Source organism: Azolla caroliniana, unplaced genomic scaffold (assembly GCF_043228905.1).
Source record: "Azolla caroliniana isolate FFs.n. ecotype wild unplaced genomic scaffold, voAzoCaro1.0.p SCAF_11, whole genome shotgun sequence".
NCBI classification, from domain to species: domain Eukaryota; kingdom Viridiplantae; phylum Streptophyta; class Polypodiopsida; order Salviniales; family Salviniaceae; genus Azolla; species Azolla caroliniana.
Window position 1 is genome coordinate 6,551,534 of NW_028230446.1, and position 16,000 is coordinate 6,567,533.

A 16,000-nucleotide genomic window follows, 5' to 3' on the forward strand; every position below is an offset into this window, starting at 1 on the left:
GAGAGTCGGGGTACCAGTGACAAAGGTTGTTAGAGTCGGTCTATCAGACGCTCACACCCTTTTTTTAGATAAAGATGTGACGGTGCAGATTGCACGCGCCCTGTACCTTTCGTGGCTGCGATTCCCTTGCAAGGCTTCATTATGATTTGGTAGCAAATTGACCATGATCATACATACACATACATATACATATGTATGTATGTATGTATGTATGTATGGTACGAAGTGAAAATGATGTGTAATTTTTACTCTCTCATTATTACATCACATCAATTCATGAAATCTTTTCCTTTTCTTCCTGCCCTCTCTCCTTTTCTCTTCTTCCTCTCCACTTCATTGCATTTCCTAAATCTAGGGTTCCTTCATCATCTTCTTCTTCGTCTTCTTCTGAATTCCTTCTACCATTTCCTCTTGCCATGGAGCATTACAGAGGCTCAGATCTACCATTCCTTCTCTACTGATCCGTTATTAAGCAGACGAGCTCTTGTGAGCTATGGAAGAGGGGCAGAAACGGATGCTGCAGCAAGATGAGGAAGGAGGAGAAACAGAGGAAACCTTGAAAAGGGCCCTTCCTGCCAAGCTTGTTCCCGTGCAAGGGGTCCCGTGGTGCGGCGGAGGGTCGAACCCTGGTGGATCTGTAAGGCCATTCACCATTGTCCCTTCTCACGCCGCCCTACAACAAGGTGAGTGCAATGCCTATTATGCATTTATATACGCTGTATGTATGTAAGTATATGTCTCTTGTCTGTGTGTGTGTGCGTGCGCGTGTATGTATGTATAAAATGTATGTGTATATGCACGAGTGTATTCATGTGTGTGATATATTTCGTCATATTTCTCGTTTACATTTGTGGCCATTCTTATCTACTTTTTTTGAGTCTTTGTTATCAACATGTTCTAAATCTTCTTTGTGGCTTGACACCTTGCTTTGAGGTTTCCCACCAGTAATATAGTACATGTAAAACAAATGTGTAGTTATGGTTGGGATCAGTGGGAAAACTCCAAACTAATTATATGAATACAAGGCCGATCACTCATCTATAGGTAATTAATTAAGACAATTATTAATCACTAAAGCAATGGGTTGAGTCTCCTATATATATATCTGTATATATGGTGTATATGTGTATGCATAGGACAGCCATTCTTGTGATCATTTTCTTTGTTTTACAATAGAAAACCATTTAACCTCTTATTTTGAAGAGGGAAATGATAATTGAAATCCTTTATTAATTTCAGACATAATATATGTTTCCTTGAAAAGAGAGCTTTTATGGTCAACTCAAATAGTTTTCAAATTGACTTGAATTTGAAATGTCATCAAGCACGTCGGCTTTTGATGTTCATTCAAATAGATTCTATTAATGTCCGTTGAGGATAGATATTATCTACCAAACTAACAAAGGGGCATACAAAGTGGAATTTTGATGGTCATTCAAATAAATCTTGTTAATATACACATTAAGCACCTGGTGGGATCAGAAAAGTGGCATCAAAGATCTGGCCTATAGGATGAATATTTGGGCCATGGAGATGATAATGTATTATCATCATTAGGAGCCAACAACATGACATATGGGAGCTTCTAAATGTCACTGCAAAATGAATTTCCTCTCCTTGCACACAATGTGGTGACTTTATGGTTCATGTGTTGCTCAGTAGATTTTTCCTATGCTCGTGTGCCTATAAAACAGGAATGATTATGCCTGATGTGAAGTTGTGTGAGTTCCTTAAAAAATGCTACTTATTATTACCCCTCCAGACAGACATTGTCCCAATTATAGAAAGAACAGAATGGCTTTGTGAAACAGTGTTTGCTCAGAACTTGAATATAAGGGAACCTCTTGTTTGAGCTATTGTGACATTAATCTCTAGATATTTCTGTTACTAAGATGATAATATTATTTGTGATTTTATCCAACTCTTTCTGTTATTATGTACCTTTCTCATTGTTACATCAGTATATTATATGTCTCATCGTCTTTATTTTATTTTCGTTTGGCTGAACAGGTACAAGTGATGAAACACAACCACAAACTGGAGCTCCAGTAGTCCACTCAACTGTTTCTGAATATGCACTACCTCATGGTCAATTTGAACAATCCATGGTACAGAGTGCTAAATATCTATTCATTAAGAAGGCATATGAGGTTGAGTCAACATTGCAATGATTTTCTTGTATGTTGTTTTTCAGGCTTCAGCTGGTTATCAGTATGTTGACCCCTACTATGGTGGAGTCATTGCTACATATGGTGGTCAGGCTATGGTTGGTTTGAAATTAGTAGTCCATTTAAATGCTTTATTGCATTCTATTATCTGTTTAGGAAACAGAACTGATTTTTATGGTTGCTTTATATATTTATATATTCTTTCAGTTTCATCCTCACATGCTTGGGCTTCATCACAGCCGTATGCCTCTGCCTTATGGTATCACTGAAGAGGAACCAGTTTACGTGAATGCCAAACAGTATAAGCGTATAATGATGCGTAGGCAATGTCGAGCGAAGGCGGAATCTGAAAACAAGCTTGCTAAATCACGTAAAGTATGCACACATTACACATTGTTCTTTTTTAATTGGGAACATCACATTCTTTATTTCCAAAGTACTGTAATGCATTGCCTCTTATATTCAAACATAGCGATGAATTAATACAGAAATGAAATGATATGTTCCATTAATTTTGTCGAAAGGCCAAGGTGATGTATCAAACAACAAGTGATCCATGTGAATAAACTTGGAATTTACTGGCCATCAGTTAGGGTGCTACAAAAACCAACTTGTCCAGTTGAAAATTTCGATCACTAAATTACAATTATTGTTTGCTTTCTACCTCTCTTCTGAAGGCCTAAATTACAATTATTGTTTGTCGAAAGGCCAAGGTGATGTATCAAACAACAAGTGATCCATGTGAATAAACTTGGAATTTACTGGCCATCAGTTAGGGTGCTACAAAAACCAACTTGTCCAGTTGAAAATTTCGATCACTAAATTACAATTATTGTTTGCTTTCTACCTCTCTTCTGAAGGCCTAGAACCAGCCAACTACTTTAAGTTGCAGTCTATTTAAAGCCCCTTCCCTTCTCATTATTTATTTGTCTTTCAGTCATCCAGCAACTAGCTTCAGCCTCTATGCAAGAGGACTGACATGGTAATGCCTATGCCTGCGACCCAAACATACTGCATCCTTTCTTTAAAAGGATGTAATAGTTAGTGCCAAGTTGTGAGGCTGCTTCAAGATGGCTATTCCTGAAGTCCTTAATCCTTCTGATTTTGGGGTCTGGATGGCTGGATCGATTTGGAAACCTTGCCATTAACTGTGTAAGCACAGGGACAATATTGAAATTGGCAAGCTTGTTGGGAGTTTTTCCCCAAACTTGTATCAAACCCTGGGTTCTCGATCTCAAATCACTTTCATTATGGTTTCTGTTAACCAATATGAATTCATTTATCTCTAGATTGTGTTAATCTCGCACAATTTTTGACTCTTTTTCTGGTGTGTATTATTGATGACTCTATCTTGTTTCTTGAGAGTAGAATGTTCTTGAAGGAATCTCTATCTATGCAATATATGGCTTGAAGCTCTTCGGCAACTGACTTTGCCATCTTTCTTGAAATTTCAAACTGGATGGATTCATTTATAGAATATGGAAGTCGAAGGTCCAAACCAACTGATGCTGAAGAATCAGTGAACCTAAGGAAAATGTCCTCAATTGGGAGAAAGATTGAAAGTTATTTGTGTTCATTTTTGTGAACCTGACTGATACAATATTCAAAGAAGTTTGGGCAGAAGAGCATGTTTATTTTCTCCAGAAGCAGTAAATTTTACTCCCAACAGACGGCCCTTGTTAAAGTCCTGAGAAGTACGGTAGCCACTTCCAAATAATGGTAAATCTGACTCCCGACACATGGACCTATTTAAATTTCCTGAGAAGGTGAGAAGGTGACAGCATCTTCTGAAGCTTAGTGAAAAAATCTCAATCCAAGCGTCTCCAGTTTGGAATAAATTCTCTTTTGCCTCTTATTGATTTGAAGAACATTTTGACTCTCAAGCCTAGAGAACCTGGTGTAACCTATGGTGCAGTTGTCCGGCAGGCTGCAACAAAAATTAATTTCATGTTTATTCTAAAAAGACAGATGTGGATTGCCATTATATTCATAAAACGGGGGATTTCAAGTCCTAATGATCAAAGAAATAGAAGCGGCATACAAGAAGGGGCAATGAGAATCACAATTCAGCCACACTGGACATTTAACAGAGGTTTCTCTTTTTTGCTTCTACAAACTTGACCTCAATGGCCTCTCAACCTGGTGACTGGATTATAGATACTGGAACTACCACTCACATACCACATGCTGGATTTGTTCATCTCACTCTCCTTGGGAGACCAGAACATCACTCCAGGTGACTCCTATCAAGCTCCATTGCTGAAACAAGCATGGTTCTAAATTTTTATTTCAAACAGATAATAGGTGGAGACTCTATGTCCAGATGTAGCCAACAACCTTTTATCTGTTATGGAATCAAGACACAGATTAAGGTTTCTTTGGTTTGGAGATAATAAGTTGATCATTTCTGATATGGCGTTGGGTCAAGTTTTGGCACAAGGAGTGTGTGAAGGATCTCCCTTCCAAGTCATGCCTATGCTATGTCTTGGTAACACTTCGTCTAATGGATTGGTCAATTTGATCAATTTAAACTATGATATGTTGCGACAAGTAGTCAAAGACTCCATCCTAGTTTGCTGTCCCTGGATATGCTCTCCCAAAAGTTGTCTGGCTTGGCTTATATACTGGGAAAGCATGCACCAAATCTATTGTTCAACCTATTAATGATGTGGAACTAAAGAAACTCAAAGCTCAAGGTTTCTTTAGTTCGGAGATTGTAAGTTCATCATTTCAGATATGGCATCAAATAAAGCTTTGGTACAAGCCCGAAGGAAGCCTCTCATCAAGCTTCCAAGCCCATGTCTTGTTCTAGCTGATTATGTCCATTCTGCCTTTTACTTCGGCAAACTTTCCGCAGGGTAATATTAGAATCCTTCAAGACCCTCCAGGTAATTATGTTTTCCTTTGATAGGGTGCAGCTATTCTCTTCCACAAACAGTGCCTTTAGGTAAATTGCTGGCACTTCTCTTGGAATCTTCTATGGCTGTGGTGTGGGATGACCGTATCAGCATGGAGTGTGATTTCTGATTGGGACTGAAATACTGAAACCCATCAGTCTAAGTGCAACAGTGCTATTTAGCTTGGGTTCCAGTCTTGTGTCATGGATGCTAGGTGACCCCCCCCCCCCTTACCAGGATACTTCACTCACTTCACATGAAGCAGTTTTGGTATATAGACTTCTTGTGAGGTGCAGTCCCATGAGGTTACTGCTACTCATCTATGGTATAGTAAGCAGAGTTGTCTCTCCATCACTCAGAACCATGTCTTTCTGCCCCCACCAAACATATGATGTGCATCATCTTCATGGGTAAGTCTCAGCTGGAGATTTGTATCTCAGATATTGTCCATCTGTGGATGGACATCTTACTTGCCTGAATATAGAGATCGAGTCAACTGACTACTCCAAGTTGGGCGTTTATAGAGGATCTTATCCTACTCATTGTGTAGCTCCAGCTGTAAATTTTTCCTTTTCATGCGAATTTGAGCCAGCTTCCCACAATCCACTCATGAGGCCTCACAGGCTGCTCATAGCCTTGTAGTTACTCTTTACTATCAGTTTATTTGAGGCACATCCTCTTTTATCTGTTTACCTAATTCTCTTAAAATTGCAGCCATATTTACATGAATCACGTCATCTGCACGCTATCAGGCGGGCCCGAGGTTGTGGAGGTCGTTTTCTGAATAAAAAGGACGACACTTTAAATGCCAACTCAGATAGTAGTAGGTCTGAAGACCAATCCTCACAAGGTGGTGCTACTCCTGACTCGAAAAGAGCAGATCAGGGATTCAATACATGTGCTTTACAAATGGTTAGTGCCATTAATAATGGTTGCTCAGTGTAGTCTGTTTCTAATACCTGAAGATATTCACCCAATTAACAAAATGTAGTTCAATGAAAAGATGAAAAAATGGTTCAATCATGCGATACTTTGTTTATTTACAGTTCGAAGTTGGGAATCATCGATGAAGTCAGTTTCAATCAAAATGGAAGCACAGCTGTGTTGACCCCATCAAGCGCAAGGTAGAGAGTTGTTGCTATGGAGTTTACGGGTTCTTTTCAGCTTGCGTTCTGTGAGGGAGCCACACATTGTTTTTTTGGATGGCTTTTAATTGTCATGTTTCAGTTAATAATGAAAGGCACCTTCCTAAAAGTTAATTGGAGCTGACAAAGAACCCGCAATCGTATGGACAAGTTGGGTGATTTGCATATATTTTTTTCGCCTGGCAACATGTTCATACATCAAGGCAATTCATTCTTGGCTTTTGCACTACGTAGAACTAGCATTTTAATTTATAAAGTTACATAAGAAATCTCTCTAGTTGTCATTTGTGAGAGATTGGAAATCACAAGATATGGTGAAATATGTGTTGACATGAATATCAGTAGTTTGTTTTGTTTAATCTTATGCTTAGTTTGAGAATTTCTGAAAGTTCTGTTTTAGTTTTGTAAATGAGGAAAGAAATCCATATGTTTCTTTAATTTGATTGATTGAATAATGGCAATTGTTTGTGGGGTCATAATGAACTTTCCCACATTTTTCTTTTTACTATTATGTTACCTTTTCATCCAGAAAAAGTTTGGACCATTCACCCTCAAAAGAAAAGATTTTGTGCTTGGATTGTGAAAGAAATAAGTTTTCCAATAGAAAGACCTGAAGAACCAATCAAACTTATAAGAATCTCTGTTAAAACATCCCAAAGTTTGTTAGAGACTGCAAACGGAATCATGCATTGGGATTGTAGATTGCTTGTCTCTTTAGTGAGAATTGGTGCTGAATGTTAACTTTCATTATTTGAGCAAATCACCTATCTGGTATGTGAAGCATCAAAACAATTATAGTGCTTGCAATTCGAGGGGAAAAGCAATGAAGTAGCTCTCAAGGATGGGAAGTTTAGATACATACTAATGTGGGGATATTGGTATTGAAGTTGGTGTCAAAAAATATATTCCATTCAATAGTATGGTTTCATGTGACAGTTTGTGCAATGTCAAAAGCAAGGACGAAAAACTTCAGATTGCTTGTAACGAACAGTGTGTACATCATATCACTATTTGAAGAAGCTTTCACATCATATAATTATTTGAATAAGATTTTGAGGATAGAACAAGATCTTTCAAAGAATATTTAATCAAGATATACAATGTCAGAGAAATTTGAGGATTGAAAATATAGTGCCAAGATGATTTCCCATGTCAAGAGTAAGGACTCCAACTATCAAATGGCATGTGATGCATGTATGCTTTATACCCTGGTTTGTTCTCCTATGAATGTTAAAAAGCTATCTATCAAAAATTTGGATCCTTGTAATACTGATTGGCCCAGCCACTTTAGTAAATTTGATGATGGCCCACTTCCTTTCTCTAGTATCCACTCCTACCCTTGTTGCCCATTGTAACACACATCAATCTAGTTTTTGATGAATGGAATCTACATTTTAAAGTAGTTTCTTAACATAAACCAATATTTGATGTCTTTTTTAGAGCTTTTTGGTCTAGCAATACTAATTTTAATTGGGTCTAAGTTTGTTGCCTCAAAATTAACACATTGTGCACGGAAATTGAGGAGGTGAAAAGGTAAAGTAAAAGGAGGTACATATGTCTCTTGATAATTGAAGAAAGAAAACATAAAATTAGAGGAAATAAGAGAAAGGTAAGGGCATAATATGAAGAAGTGTGGTTCTTCATCATCAAGATACAAAGAAATATACGGGATGTTCAAATTGATTGTGACAATGAGTTCGGTAGTGGAGGCACAGGGGTTTGATAGGACAAATACAGCCCTATATTTTATTCTTGTTTATATCAAATTCTCTTTATATAAGAAAACATGCCACATCATCATATATAATTTATGTTGTTACTGCTATTTTTATCTTGTTAGGTCATTTGAAAAGTGATACGAATGATTGGAAGCAATTGTTTGATTGTGAAAGCTACTTCCCCCACATTAATTTCTCCTCCATCTTATTATATGACTTGCGAATTAACATTGTTTGCTTCTCATCACGTGTTTTGGTTCACCAACTTTCAATCCCACACATTATTGTACATTTGAAGTCTCAAAATTGTATTATTATCCATGCTAACTTAATGAAACCTATTGCATGTGGACATGAAATAGCTCAAAGCATTGGTTTTATAAGTAGGTTGATAAAATATATGGTTCATAGTTCACATAACTACAACATTAGGAAGAAAAGTTTTAGCCTTCCAGTTTATAATTGCAAGATGGATGATTGCAAAATGAATGCGAAAAGATGGTTAGTGATCACATGTCTTTAGGTTAAGCATACCATGTTGTACTCAAAGTGACCAAATTTTCCAATGTCATTAGGTAAGTGAGCTTGCTATACCACATCAACGTGAAATAGATTCGTAAGGTATACATAGGATTCTACAAGCTACAAAACACTACACCCTAGTTTGAAACTATACAATTTAGGCATGAGTAGGAAGTGTTTAACATCTTAGTGGCATTCCCCCTTATTGATGAAACACAATGGTTTCCACCATAAATGTTCCATGTTGCTTGGTCCTTATGATTGTGGCATACATTAGTAAAGAGTCCTTTTTGGGAGGGTGAATGCGCTTGTCTTCCCCATCTTTAATTGGCACTATTTTGATGACCAAGTCCAGTTTATGTGAGGAAGTTTCAAAAATGTGTTGAAGTACTTGTTACAATTTTCCATCATCACAATATGAAATGGTGTTACATGTTAATGTTGATATTTGTCTACCTCTAGATCTTCAAATATTTGAAAACATCGTGGTCTCATACAAATTGGTAATACTTGGTCTGCGATCTTTAAAAAATATGCACTTTTTAGAGCCCTCTAGAATTGTGATATGTTTAAGTTTGAGATGTAAACATAGGACACAATATTCACAAATGATTGTGTGCAATCACATGTAGATCTACCATAATTCTCAAAAGTCTAAACTATTCAACAATTCCAACCTAATCTTGAACCTTTGAAGAATTTTGAATAATAGAAATGACTTCTTGTCAACCTATAGCAAGTAGGCATCTATTGGGGAACTTTTGAGTTGATGTATGGAGGCAAAGTTCTCTCGAGTCTCACACCACAATTCCAAATTGAGCCATCCCTTGGTGCTTTGGATTTGTCTCATAAAGATATCTAGATGGTAGGTTATATAGGATCAATTTGGGTCATGTGGGAGTGATGTTAGAGAAACTGTAAGGCTAACATTTTGATGCAAAATGACAAAGGAGAGATATTGTCCAATATACATGTAGTAGGCCAACATATCCCAAAAGAGATTTGCGCATATTGATTTTTTACTACTTTATTGACAATGGGATATGCTCTATAGAAAATATTGGGTGCATGAACAACCGGATTCTAACTCCACTACATAGTTGCACAATGTGTGATAGGTCAGTCACGTGGAGATTAAAGTTGTAGAGTTGATAAGTTCTTTAACAAGCATTATTAGGATTGATGAAGTAAATTAGTGAATAGCACTTGCTTTAATCCATGCACTTAATTGAGAGCTCTCTAAGTTTTTCCCAATCAACTGAAGTATTAAATTATTGACTAAATGTTAACCATTTTGTTACATTATTGTATAAACACTAGATATTGGGGATAGGTATGTTGTTGCTCGAAACAAGCTTATATAAACACTAATATTGACTTGATGCTAAATATACACATGCCTAATGGTTTGTTTTTCAAACATGATGACCAAGTTTGCAATTTGTCCATATGTGTTTATAGTGACAATGTTAGCTATTTTTAACCCAAGTCCTCCATTTAGTTAGAAATCTAATATACACATGTATGCATGCATGAATTGTTGCATTTGTTTTCAAGGATGTTGTCAACAACGTTGTGAATTTGTCCATCTATGAACCAATCAAGGGCCAAGAGTTTGTTTGTCGCATCATCATATCTCATTGTGCATTATCATATATTTTGTAAGCCTAGATATTTAATGTGCCATGAGAATTTGAAAGCAAGCACCTCTGTGCTCACTCATATGTTGCATGTTTTCACCAAATCATGTTTCTGTTTTTTGTTTTTGCATGTTTTCACCAAATCCTTAAGTGTGTTCCAATTATGTGCATGTATTTTGTGTATGTATCCTTAATGAGTGTGAATGGGGATGTGGAAAAGCAAGAATACGATTGTGGGAAAAAAACTATACCTTTCAAGCCTTATGAAAGGCTTGAAAGGTATAGGACAATTTAAACATGCAACAACAAAGAACCTCTACATTGCATTATGAGACGAGGCAAAATGAGAAATATAATTCACATGGCTTTTATCATCACCATCAAGTGACCAATGAAGAATAACTATGTGTTTCCTAATCCTAGAACTTAATAATAAGGAAGAGATAAAGGTGAGCATGACTAAGGTTGGAATTGAGTTGATATTGCGAGGGAAAGTAAAGAGAGGTTTCTCAGGTAGTATTTCTAGTGTTTGGCTAGGTGTAGTTTTGATATTATGAAAAATACCAAGTGTACGATGCCCAAATACAAGGGATGCAGTAATCGCAATGTTAATTCACAATATGAGCACTGTTAATTACATTAAACTAGCATCTATGACTATTGTTGTACCCAACATTGTCATTTGATCACAATGCTAATTACTTTTTAGTACATTGGTAGCTATGCTAATCATATTATTAATTATTTTGATTACACCTCTAATCACTATAATTAGAATGATAATTAATCCAATAACATCAAACTAATAACTTGAATTAGGATATTAATAACTGCACCAATATCTATGTTAGTTACATTATTACCCCTTTAATTTTTTCCTTGCCAAATTATATGGGTGCCAATATAATTCCTAATAAATAGCCCATAGTTAAGTATGCAAACTCTCTACGAAACAAAGGAACAAAGTTGACATCGTATCAAGTGTCAATACTCCGTTACATGTGTCGATACTCAACATTATTCTTGGGAATGCTACCATGGTAAACGATAAAATATTTCATGTCATGGAAGAATATTGCACTTTTGAGTGTGTTACAGTGACCACTATGTCATGAGGATCCAAATTCCTTGTAAAAAAACAATAACATAGAAACTTATTATATGTTTCTGACGTGCATCGAAGCGAGGAAAGAGAGATGATAAACAATTTTGGTCAAGATGCATAAACGATGATGCTTTAAAGTGGTTGCATAACAGATAGATGCAAATGAATACTTTTGTTGTCACATCTTATGGGCTATATACCATACAAGTTTTCAAGGTTCGTGTAGATTAATGTGCCGCTTACATGGAGAATCCCAGCACGTGTACTTATATATGTTGCAAATGATGACGAGGCATGTTGGAGCCCTCGTCGAGAGAGGTGAAAGGTTGGAGCTTATTTCCATATTGGATATAGCAGGCTACTAGTCTACTAAGCTCATCATGAAGGAAATGATTGTTTCAAGATCTAGTTTTTCACTCTCTTAACATTTATGGCAACGTAAATGATAAAGGCCACATTTTATCTTATCATATGCGCCCCTGCGCCAAAGGTAAGACATGTACTCATGTAAATAAAAGCGGAGAAAGTGAGAGGCATTAGTACGATATGGTAGGGTTTATGTTGTGCATGAATGCCATAAGTCCTATGTGTGTGTGTGTGTGTGTGTGTGTGTGTGTGTGTGTGTGTGTGTTTGTGTGTGTCAATTGTCATGCATTGTTTGTCACCCCATAATATACATACTTCCAATTTATGTGAAGCTCTTTCACATACAAGAATTTCCACATATTTACAATGAGGTTATGTATGTGGCATTGCTTGATATAGCGTGTGATGCGTTTCTTAGACCTCACGAAACAGACTGGGAGTTAGTTTATGATGTTGTAACGATTATCCATAACAAAGAACTTGATGTTGTAACTACTATTCATAATGAACAACGTGAAAGGGGTTCACAACGACACGTGTAGCTAACCGAGCTTTGTTTTAGTGATGATGGTTCTTGTTTCTAACAAAGGCCTTTTATCATTATTATCGGTTTGCGGATTTTCGAAGGGTATTCATAAGCGAAAACTTGTTTTATCTACATGACCAGGTAGTCTAGCGTGGGACAAATTAGAGGTGATCAATTTCAAGAATACCAAAAGGCGAGCAGAGAACAAGTTGTGAGACGTTCGATAAGAAGGAAAGGCTCTTGTGTTGTCATTACGGATCACATTGGTAGGTAGGTATCAAATGACTTAAAAAAATCAAGAGGAGTTTGCGCAATCACAACTCGCCACACCCGATACACGCACCCACCCACGCGCGTGCACACCCACACACACACACACACACACACACACACACACACACACACAAAACAAAAGGAAAAGGAAAGGAAAAGGAAGTTATATATGTATGTATTTATGTATACATAGAGTAGGTATGTATAATGTACATATGTATGCACTTAGGGTTGTGTGAACTTAGGGTTGTGTGAACAGGTGTTCCCCAGGAATTCCATGACTTAAAAAAAAACAGACTTCCCCATCAAAGCGACTTCCACACACACACACACACACACACACACAGACAGTCAGAAAGACACAGGTCATCCATCATCCATCATCCATCATCCATCGCCTTCCTCTCTCTCTCTCTCTCTCTTCACCATCTTCGTCTTCATCTCCTGTCTGTCTGGTTTTCCACACAGATATGGCTTCTATGCAATTTATGCATCTATCACCGCTATAAGCTATAATCTATATACATATATATTATCAATTGCAAGAACGACTGAATTGGCATGTGTTCACATGAATCTAAGCAATGGCAAGCCCAGCTTGGCATCTCCATCTCCATCTCCATCTCCATCTCCATCTCCTGAGAAGAAGATCATATTCGAGCTCAGTGAGCAACAATGGCGTGAGCTTGAAGATCTATTCCTTGTCTACCCTCGCCCTACCTCTGCTCACATCCATGGCTTCCTCCAAGCTCGTCCTTCTCTCTCATCCTTGGATCTAGAATTCCTCACAGATTGGTTTTCGGCCCGGAGGTACGCATCGACTAGGAAATGTAGCGTTATACTGCTTAGAAATGCTGAATATATAAACACAAATCCGAATTGTTTCGTGGAAACTCTGGTTATTATCTCTGATTGGAAACGTTTGAACGTTTCTCCTTGGAATTCGAGAGATATAGAGTGAAAGAGACCTCCACTGTCCATCGTAAAAAAATAAAAACGCCGTGCTTTCTGCAGACAAATCATCCATGATAACTTGCAAGGATTTATCTATGCTCATATGTGCGGATTTATTTAACTTTTTATGGAGATTCATTTTCCTATGGTTCTTGGGAACGCATAATGTTTTCCTGCTTTTAGATTTGATCATCACACGCACTATCACACAAGAGCTTTCTTTCTCCATGGCTTCAGCGTTGTAAGCAACCAAGATCACTCCAGGGTCTTCACCCATGTCTCTCCATGCTATCTGCAGAGAATTGAACTAGTGAGGAAATTTCAAGGCGTTATGTTGCAAGGCGTCATCTTCATAATCAACCATGGTTTTTGCAGAGAAGATCAATGTCTTCGAAGAAGGTGAAACATATTCACACTACGTAATCAGTAAAGGTGTGTACATAAAGCACCGAGACATCCTCCAAAAAAGCTGTGAATCCATTCGCAACAGTCATCTTGGTGCTTATGAAATGAGGCCTGCATAGAATCAACATAATGTGTTTGAATGTGTACGTATTAAGCATTGCAACGTTCTATAGAAAGAAGACTTTGTAGGAATGCTAGTAAAGTTGAAGCCTGCAAAAAGGCTAAATAATCTGTGCATATGCGGGTACATAAAACCTTGAAACTTACTCAGAAGAGCCCTGGATCAGTTCTTTGCAGACATCATGGTTGTTCATGGAGGTCAAGCCCGTAATCTGCACTAATAAAGCCTCTACAACTGAAGTGAAAGCATGAGACACAGCATTATTAATACAAAATGAACAGAAGAAATTTATACTTTTGATACATGTATGAGTTTAACGCAATAACTTATAGGGACATCTTTTCTTTTGCAGGTCGAAACAGAGAAGAGAAGAACATCTCTCTTCTATGATCCACATGAATGTAAAGCTCCAAGCTGAGCAATACTCTCTTCTTCTTCGGAATAGGGAGCTTCGTAGCCACACTATGGTTCTCAACATCGAAAATCAGCAATTGAAGAAACAGTTGGTTATGCAGTCTTTGAGAAATTTACATCCTGCAGCAACTTCATCTACTCCATCATCGTCGTCATCGTTAACATTTGAAGAAGGTCGTAATGGTAGTTCTGAAAATGAAGAGGTTTGTAAATTTTATTTTATTGTTACAAGAATTTTTGCATTCATGAGTTCTGATAATGAACCTGTGTATTCAATTTGTTTCCAGAAATGTTAGAATGAACTGTTTGATGAGATATAATCTTGAAATGAAGGAGGTTGATAGGAGTACTGAAAGTGAAAGAGGTGCTAAATGAGTTCGTTTACGAGATTGGTTATTTATTTAATGATATCTAAAATTGCAATTGAAGCACGTTCTATGTGCTAATCCAAGGACTGCTATATTTGTTGTTTACATGAATAACTGCATTAGCTGTTGAAATCTGATCTTGAAAAATATGGTATGACATGGTGTTGCCCTTGCTTTACTGATGGAACTGATTGAAACCATTGACTTCAGCATGTAGTTTGGACATTGGTTTTGATGAGGTATTTCTTTGAAGTTTGTTTTCTATCACTTTATAATAGTCTGCATAAAATATGGAAACTTCAGTTTCTTCAAGTTCTTGCGTTCTTACAAGTGACATGCAGGCATTTGTTGAAGCTCTGAAGCATTTCTCACTTAATCTAGAGGACATTGCAGGTTGATCTGGGCTGGAGCAGTGATGGTGATTCATACAGCTCCTCATAGTTGATTCCAGCCAGTAGTCTACAACAATTTGAGTATAATATTCCCCTGCATTGAGAAAACGTTTCATATTTGCAAATAGAAAATGGATTATGATATTTAGATCATCATCTTCAATAACACCATAACACCTTGTGTAAAGTTGAATTCAAAGATCCAAATTTAGCTATTATTAGGGTTCACACACCTTGAATTGAGTGACCCAAATGAACTAATATGAGTGTTTGCATCCATATTCATGTCTCTATGAGCATAGGACTACGTTGGTATGGATGGGGCATGTCATTTGAACCTATAGATGTATGAAATCAAGACCTTTTGCTAGTACTCTTGTTGCTTACCACCATGTCAATTATGATATGTGAGTAAGAAAGTTTTATTTTATTTAATTTCAAAATATGCAGACATCCATAGTTCCCTTTACTTCACCCATTAATTCATGTAACCAACATCTCTATGGGCTTATCTTCTGTTCACGTATCATGAGTTCACAAATGGCGACATTTTTTTAACTTGGAAACTTCAACCCCCTTTAGAAAGACCAATAAAAGAGAGATGGAGTTAGTGTGCGAGAGTCCGTTTAATTCAATGCATTGACAAGACAGTAACAGAATAAGTATACATGTGGTATAAATTTGAAGGGAGATTGGAGCTATAGCATACGAAGTTGGCTCATTGCACCATTGACAACGCTTGTTAAAGAGTGAACACACTCTTTACTTCAACCCAATCCGTAAGAACAAGAGAACCTTGGTAGAATCTGGTATACTTCGGTCAAGCGCATATAGATGGCCAAATCTTGCTCAAACTCATAAACTGTTGCACTTGTACTCAACATTTTGTTGGGACTATCCATGCAATCCATTAGATCCTTCTTTGAGAATCAAGCTCAACATAGTACAACATGTGAACACACCTTTTGAGAATCCATGATTACTCA

General features: G+C 37.1%; 2 protein-coding genes across 6 annotated transcripts; both read left to right on the forward strand.

Annotated features, from left to right (window-relative positions):
- The first annotated feature begins 307 nt into the window (after positions 1-307).
- LOC147857666 (nuclear transcription factor Y subunit A-7-like) lies at positions 308-6,587 on the forward strand. Of its 2 annotated transcripts, none has more exons than XM_087327320.1 (6): positions 308-683; positions 2,011-2,108; positions 2,195-2,266; positions 2,376-2,543; positions 5,780-5,977; positions 6,112-6,587. In XM_087327320.1, exons 1-6 carry the CDS (start codon positions 494-496, stop codon positions 6,133-6,135), a joined length of 750 nt encoding a protein of 249 aa, XP_087183446.1. In that variant the 5' UTR covers positions 308-493; the 3' UTR covers positions 6,136-6,587. The 2 variants fall into 2 exon arrangements, with proteins under 2 accessions (XP_087183446.1, XP_087183447.1); XM_087327321.1 differs by having other exon boundaries at positions 2,195-2,260.
- Positions 6,588-12,709: 6,122 nt separating this feature from the next.
- On the forward strand, positions 12,710-15,275 carry LOC147857667 (uncharacterized). 4 transcript variants are annotated; one of them, XM_087327943.1, is made up of 4 exons: positions 12,710-13,170; positions 14,193-14,456; positions 14,825-14,861; positions 15,016-15,275. In XM_087327943.1, exons 1-4 carry the CDS (start codon positions 12,932-12,934, stop codon positions 15,061-15,063), a joined length of 588 nt encoding a protein of 195 aa, XP_087184069.1. In that variant the 5' UTR covers positions 12,710-12,931; the 3' UTR covers positions 15,064-15,275. The 4 variants fall into 4 exon arrangements, with proteins under 4 accessions (XP_087184069.1, XP_087184070.1, XP_087184072.1 ...); XM_087327946.1 differs by having other exon boundaries at positions 12,713-13,170; positions 15,004-15,275; XM_087327945.1 differs by lacking the exon at positions 12,710-13,170 and adding an exon at positions 13,264-14,037 and having other exon boundaries at positions 15,004-15,275.
- Positions 15,276-16,000: the final 725 nt, after the last annotated feature.

Bases quoted from the DNA above. Each gene is read 5' to 3' on its own strand.
- LOC147857666 (XM_087327320.1), top strand. From the start codon at position 494: ATGGAAGAGGGGCAGAAACGGATGCTGCAGCAAGATGAGGAAGGAGGA. The intron at 2,109-2,194 runs GTACAGAGTGCT...GTTGTTTTTCAG, and splicing joins GTCAATTTGAACAATCCATG to GCTTCAGCTGGTTATCAGTA. The intron at 2,267-2,375 runs GTTGGTTTGAAA...ATATTCTTTCAG, and splicing joins CATATGGTGGTCAGGCTATG to TTTCATCCTCACATGCTTGG.
- LOC147857667 (XM_087327946.1), top strand. From the start codon at position 12,932: ATGAATCTAAGCAATGGCAAGCCCAGCTTGGCATCTCCATCTCCATCT. The intron at 13,171-14,192 runs GTACGCATCGAC...TTTCTTTTGCAG, and splicing joins GATTGGTTTTCGGCCCGGAG to GTCGAAACAGAGAAGAGAAG. The intron at 14,457-14,824 runs GGTTTGTAAATT...ATTGAAACCATT, and splicing joins GGTAGTTCTGAAAATGAAGA to GACTTCAGCATGTAGTTTGG.